At 34.0% G+C, this 7,815-nt stretch overlaps 1 protein-coding gene across 1 annotated transcript in view; it reads left to right on the top strand.

Moving 5' to 3' along the window:
- dok2l (docking protein 2-like) overlaps positions 1 to 1,753 on the top strand; it is a 14,054-nt gene extending 12,301 nt beyond the window's left edge. Inside the window, exon 5 of the mRNA XM_016541259.1 lies at positions 775 to 1,753. Within this exon, the coding sequence (XP_016396745.1) occupies positions 775 to 1,680 (906 nt within the window). The 3' untranslated portion in view covers positions 1,681 to 1,753. The remainder of the gene's footprint in view (positions 1 to 774) is intronic.
- Positions 1,754 to 7,815: the final 6,062 nt, after the last annotated feature.

Here is a 7,815-nt window from a genome sequence, read left to right as displayed (position 1 = left end):
ATGCTATTAATCATGAATAATGAATAAATATTTCAGAAAAATATGCTGATTTTTATATTTATTTATATTTATATTTATATATGATATACATACATATATATACATACATACATATATATATATATATATATACACACACACACACACACACACACATATATATATATATACACACACACACACACACACACACACACACATATATATATATATATAATGACTGTGTGTTAAGGTCAATAAGTCTTAGCCTTTTTATGACAAGGATAGGTTAGTTTAGGTTGTAAAGTGGTGTGCCTACACAAAAGCTTAATGATATTTCCTATAAATTAATAATTCATAATATTTAAAACAAGAAAAAAAAACACTTTTTTGTGAACATTCAAATGTAAACAAGGTTTCAGGAAAATACTTTTTTCTTAATGGTTACACTAAATGAAATCAAAAATTAATTCCAATTCAAGATTCTTGAAAATCGTATTTCAAAACCATCTGAAATGGCCATGAATTAATATTCCGTAACGATTTTTTCTTTTCTTTATCTTGACATTGATCCTTTGATGTAGGTTAAATATTCATGTACTTTTTCTCCACTCGTTAGTGTTGTCATCGTGCAGGTGTGAAGTTTCCTCATTTAAACGCATTGAATTTCATTTGCATGCTTTTTCTCGTGGGAAATCAACAGCCTGTCTTTATTATCGCTCGAGTGATTGTGGACAAACATCTCTGCTCTGAAAATAGATTTCATAACTTCCCCTTCTCTTTACTCTCCCTCAGCTGTCTTTTTCCTTTGAGGCTGGTCGCAGATGCGAGTCCGGCGAGGGGAATTTCGAGTTTGCAACCCATCAGGGTGAAAGACTGTTCAACATTGTCAGCGCAGCCATCCAGAATCTACCCAGACCCTCCACAGCAAAGCCAATCAGCCCTGACCATGTAGAACAAAGTCTAGCCCAAGAAACCACGGCCACGGATGAAACGTACGACTACACCATAGATAGTCAAGCGTCTGACTTTTTGCCTGAGGGGAAAATGCAGAAAGCATCAAAAATGCTCAACCCCTCTTGGAGGAGCTTTTCTTTGAATGCAATTGAGCCAGAAAGTGAAAGTCAAGTGTCGAACATCGACGCCGACCTCGAGAATCAGGAACCCATCTACGCCACAGTGTCAAAAGCTCAGCAAAAAGCCACTTCCCCTACAGACCCTCAAATGCACTGGCAAAACCTGAGAAAAGCTCTCCAGCAGTCTGCGTCTTTCCGAGACTCTCTCAAGACCGATGCTGACATTTCGCAGCTTTCTGATTTCATGATCCCCCGGGAAGAGGGTGCGCATGAAGAGACGGAGGCTGCAGAAGGTTCGACTGACTTGTTGGGTGATTCCATCCAGCAATTAGCAATTAATGACGCATTACAAGACATCAGTGCAGAAGCAATTTATGCAGATCCACAGGACTTCCAAGCCAGAGCTGAGTGGGTTGTCGGCAGGGTTTACGATGAACCGGAGGAGGTCATCAAGGCGAATGAAAGAGCTCATGATGGGGCAGAGCACCTAGCTGAGCATGACTTCTTCTACAGCCCTGACATGGGGGCTTCACAGGCCATGGCTGCCCTCTCCAACCCTGTTCAAAGTTCAGATGAGTTGTTCTCAACTTACGACAACTTCAGGTTGAAGGGAAGACGCATGTAACATAGCATGTTCATTCAACAATCATAAATGAAGGGGGAAATTATTCATAATTGTGTCTGTTTAGAAAGCAATATTTATTTGTATATGCTAATGTCATATTAAAATATACAGTTGGGTACACACACACACACACACACACACACACACAGATTTAAATTTACTGTATTGCCCTGTATTAAATTATAGAAATAATAATACAGAAATATACAAATTGGAACATGAATTTAAATTTTATTGTACTGTATTACAAAATGTAACTATAATTACAAAATATGTCGTAAAATAGAAATATAATATATATTTTAATAATTTTACAATATACATTTAATACACATTCATTATATCATTATTTATATTTTATAATACAGGTACAATATAATATAGTTATATTGTACCTGTATTATAACACACACACACACACATTTAAATTGTATATTGTAATGTTACAAAAAGTATAATAAAAATGAACAAATTTACAATATATTTTACTATATATAAATTTTATATTTTTGTATATTTTATAATACAGTACAATATAATATATGTATGTGTGTGTATATGTAGAGTATATACAAATTAGTATAGAAGTTTAAATTGTACTAAATTATATTGCACTATATATATTCTTATTTTTTATATTTTATATTATTTATATTTTATAATATAATATAATGTAATATAATTAATATAATCTTCCTTTGCACTTCTAACTATTAACTAATTTCAAACTTTCCAAGTAGTGATTTTTAGGTATTGTACAATGTAGCAAAGTTAGCATTCCTAAGCAAAATTGTTATAAAGTTTTAATGAGAAAATGTATCTTTTTTTTTTATATGCTGAGTCCTTTGGTTGGCTGAGTCTGAATGGGGTTCCCTGGGTCTAGAACAGCTGAAAACCCCTGGTTTAGTGAATTCGCCAGGCTCTTTCCTTGATGAAAAACAACAAAACCTCTCCTGCCATTTCATGTATCATATTTTCCACTCCAGCATCGTATATATATATATATATATATATATATATTCTTATTTTTTATATTTTATATTATTTATATTTTATAATATAATATAATGTAATATAATTAATATAATCTTCCTTTGCACTTCTAACTATTAACTAATTTCAAACTTTCCAAGTAGTGATTTTTAGGTATTGTACAATGTAGCAAAGTTAGCATTCCTAAGCAAAATTGTTATAAAGTTTTAATGAGAAAATGTATCTTTTTTTTTTATATGCTGAGTCCTTTGGTTGGCTGAGTCTGAATGGGGTTCCCTGGGTCTAGAACAGCTGAAAACCCCTGGTTTAGTGAATTCGCCAGGCTCTTTCCTTGATGAAAAACAACAAAACCTCTCCTGCCATTTCATGTATCATGTTTTCCACTCCAGCACCTCTTCCAGGAAATCTTTGATTGCTAGTTGGAGAAATGTTCATGAAATCTGCTTGCCTGTAATGGAACAGTAATAATTACAGTTGGTGGTATACGGTTTGGACTGGAGGGGCTCTTTCTCTTGCAGACTGATTTAATTAACTGTGCGAAGGGTCCTGCGGCTTGAAGCTGATTGGGATCCCGACCTGCCTGAGAATGAAGATGTCACAGCGCCCCATTCATCTAGTGCTGTCTGTCACTCTCTCCCCAAAGATGCACGCCTGCTGCAACGGACCAGTAGTGTGCAGTTTGGAGAGCCTTAAATGAATTCATTTTATATGCTATTGAAAAAGTGTGTGTGTGTTCATTTAATCAACGGATGGTTAATAAAAGCAATTGTAAAAAGTAGTAATCATCCATTACTAAATAATGTACTTTAATTAAAATAAGAGTTAAAGTCGTTCAGAAACAGCTTTACCTTCTCTGATAGGGGTCATTGATATGTATTTATATGCATTCGTCAGTGAATTAAACTATTTAATAAAAAATTATTCTTCATGTATTATTGTACGCCCACTGTAAAGGTTTCTCTCTGTGAGCTTTGGTTAAGGATGGCAGCTTCAAGTATTTGTTTGCTGCTCAACAGTGACTTTTTTAAAGTTCCCCTTTTGATACAATTAATTTGTTTGACAGATTGTCAAATCTTTTCATTAAATCTCTGTTCAGTTTTTGAAAAATATTAGTTGTTTTCATGCCTTTTGCAAGATGTTGCACTATTTGATGCTTTTCATCTTCAGAAAGATCTTTCTTCCTCCCCATATCGCATAACTGTGACTTGCTTAATAATGTGGAACAACCTCTTTAAGTAGGTTTTCCATTTACCTAAGAAAACCTGGCACCTACCTAAGAGTTTACCTAAGAAAACTATTTAACAAACCTGTCTCAGACTGATAAAACATATGAGAAAAAAACATATGAGAAATAAAACAAATGAACACTTTATATGAAAAACCAAAATCTGATCCCCCCCATTTGGAACAAAGTAAAGTGTATATAAAAAAATTATATAATGCTTATTTACACATATTTAATTTATATATATATATATATATATATATATATAATTTAAATAGTTAATTATAATTAAAATTAATAATAGATAGATTAATTGTTATAATAAAAAAATTAAATATAATATTTTATATACAATATTTTTGTATATCTTATAATACAGTACAATATAATATATGTGTGTGTGTATATGTAGACTATATACATTTAAATGGTACTAAATTATATTGTACTGTATTACAAAATGTAATTATAATAAACAGAATTACAAATATATATATATATTTAAATAAATTTACAATACAAATTGTATATTTTAGTTGTAATTTATATTTTATAATACAGTACAATATAATATATCAATATGTGTGGATATAATGTAATATAATATAAATATCTTCTTTAAATAACATTTATATATTTATCAATTCAACTAAATAAATAAAGACAGACAGACGGACGGACGGATGAATGATAATATAATATAATATAATTAATATCATATAACACATCTTCAAATAATATTTATATTTATTAATTCAACAAAATAAATATAGACAGACAGACAGATACATAGATTGTATATATGCACTTACTGTATTGTCTGAGAATGAGACCAAAAAAGAAACTTGCACCACTAAGCAAAGATTAGTCGTGAAATATAAACCAAACTGCAACACTTATTTTATAGATGGGTGTCATATTTCTGCATTTTTAGGTTGAAATGATTACGAAGTGCAATTTTTTACCCCACCTTTTAAGGTTCACTTTGATGGTCTGACACTAGGGGGCAGTGTTTCTCTCTCCCAACTCATAATGACAGAATGTGATGTTTGTGGGAGTCCTACTGAATATAGAACACTGTTTTGCAGATGTAAAATCTGAAATGATCAATTTGATATGAGTCTCCAGAGAAACCAATGAGATCCGTTGCTCTGATGTGATTCTGCATTTGGAGACACTGCAATGAAAACTCGTCTTCTTGAAGTTTGATATTCTATTTTCTCTTGATAAGGTTGGGTCAGGTGAAAACAGTTGCGTAACTGCAGAAAAAAATTCCACGTGGTTGGTCTGCATCTGGGAAATCCTCACAAATGAAAAGCCAAAATGCTTGTAACATTTCATTTAAAGCTGCCTGTAAATTATTACATGATTCATGCTTGAATTGTCTTGTAAAACTAGTGAATTCCAGCGCCTCAATAAGACGAACGGCAACACTGCAAGTGTAAATGAGAGCAGACTGTGGAAGAACAGCCTAAAGAAAAATGCGATGCACGATTTTCAAGGCGGAGCGTGTTCACGGGCCAGAGGATGTGCAGTGACACTGTTTGCTTCAGCAGTTGACCTCTGAGCTCGAGCCATCAGGCCATCAAATGTCTCATGCTGAGAATCACTGCAAACACTCATCTGATCTGCTGTAAACTCTCATTCAGAAGAGTGACATTAAAGACAATAAAATATTACAAAAGATGTCTTTCAAATAAATGCACAAATGCTGTTCTTTAACCTTTTTTATTCATCACAACATCCTGAAAAAACTGTAACACAAAAATAGTAAGCAGCACAACTGTTTTCAACACTGATAATAATAAGAAATGTTTCTTGAGTAGCAAATCAGCATATTAGAATGATTTCTGAAGGATCATGTGACACTGAAGACAAGATGCTGAAAATTCAGCTATGCATCACAGGAATAAATTAGGAATACATTTTTTTAAATATTATAATAGAAAACACTTATTTTAAATTGTAATAACATTCCACAATAAAACGGTTTCTATTGTATTTAAATCAAATAAATGCGGCATTGGTGAGACTTCTTTCAAAAACATTTCCCGCCCCAAATTTTACCAACCCCAAGCTTTTTAACAGTAGTTTGGATTGATTATAGTATCATAAATTCACCTTTTAAAAGCTGTTTAACTATATTCCGTGTGGTTTTGTCATATTCTAACACCGATGAATATGAATACACATCTTAAAAACCCTTCTTTCAACACAAGGTGATGTAATACGTTGTAATTATAAGATTACCCGATAATGAGCTCCACACCAGGAATCCGGTGTCTTTTTTTAACTTGCCATTTTCTGGAGCATGTGCTTTGTACTTTTTGCTCTCTCTTCATACTCTCTCCCCATCTAGGAACAAATGTGGCATGTCCTACGTACCTCAGGGTCTGTCAGTACAATTCACCATGTGCTCTCACACTAAACATTCATCTCCACTTTAAAGGAACAGTTCACACAAAAAATGACATTTCTGTCATTTACACACCCCCACATAATTTTTAACCCAGATGAACCTCTTTCCTTTGTAGAACACCAGAATATCTTTAGAATATTTTCAACAAATCATTCTACAACTGGAGATTTGACTCAAAAGAATGATTAGTGCATGAATCATATGCCACTTTTCTCATTAAGAACAAGAATATCAACTTAAATTTCAGTCTGTTTGTAACACAGAACTACTGTATGACTTCAAAAGACGGAATATAACGCATGAGTCATATGAACCATGTTTATGATGGATGGTCGGATGGACAGGTAGAACAATAGAATGACAGAGAGAGAAAGATAAGACAGATGGACGGATAGATAGATAGATAGATAGATAGATAGATAGACAAATAAAACAATACGGACGTACAGACAGACAGACAGACAGACAGATCATAGAACAACAGACAGACAGACAGACAGACAGACAGACAGATAGATAGATAGATAGATAGATAGATAGACAGACAGACAGATCATAGAACAACAGACAGACAGACAGACAGATCATAGAACAACAGACAGACAGACAGACAGACAGACAGACAGATAGATAGATAGATAGATAGATAGATAGATAGATAGATAAAACAATATGGACGTACGGACAGACAGACAGAGACATAGATAGATAGATAGATAGATAGATAGATAGATAGACAGATAGACAGACAGATAGACGGACGGACGGACGGACAGACAGACAGATCATAGAACGACAGACAGACAGACAGACAGACAGACAGACAGACAGATGGACAGACAGATGGACAGATATTAGAATGGCAGACAGACAGACAGACAGACAGACAGATAGATAGATAGATAGATAGATAGATAGATAGATAAACAGATAGATAGATAAAACAATATGGATGTACAGACAGACAGACAGACAGACAGAGACATAGATAGATAGATAGATAGACAGACAGACAGACAGATGGACAGAGAGACAGACAGATCAATGACAGACAGACAGACGGACAGATGGACAGATCATAGAATGACAGACAGACAGATGGACAGATGGAGAGACAGACAGACAGATCATAGAACGACAGACAGACAGACAGACAGACAGACAGACATGTTCATTTTCATTATATGGAAAAGAATGGTCAGGTATATTCTTCAAAAAGTCTCCTTTTACATTGGAATGACATGAAGGCAAATAAATAGACAGAATTTTCATGTTTGGGTGAAATATCCCTTTAAAGTCTCCCAAAAAAAGTCTCAGTTCCTGCTTGGATGTGGCCGTAATTAGAAGTCAGATCTATAGGAGCTCCCCCACCCCTGTCATCCGACAGCTTCAGAGGAATCTCGGCGATAAAACCAGCTGGAAGTTTAATGAGCCTTTTCTCTTGCTTTCCCTGAATGTGAATGCCACACTGAGACTCCACACAGGCTTTCACATCACT

Source organism: Sinocyclocheilus rhinocerous, unplaced genomic scaffold (genome assembly GCF_001515625.1).
Source record: "Sinocyclocheilus rhinocerous isolate Xijiao unplaced genomic scaffold, SAMN03320098_v1.1 scaffold1660, whole genome shotgun sequence".
In the NCBI taxonomy this organism is placed as follows: Eukaryota; Metazoa; Chordata; class Actinopteri; order Cypriniformes; family Cyprinidae; genus Sinocyclocheilus; species Sinocyclocheilus rhinocerous.
Note: the sequence above shows the minus strand (reverse complement) of the source record. Positions and strands in the feature narration are given on the sequence as shown.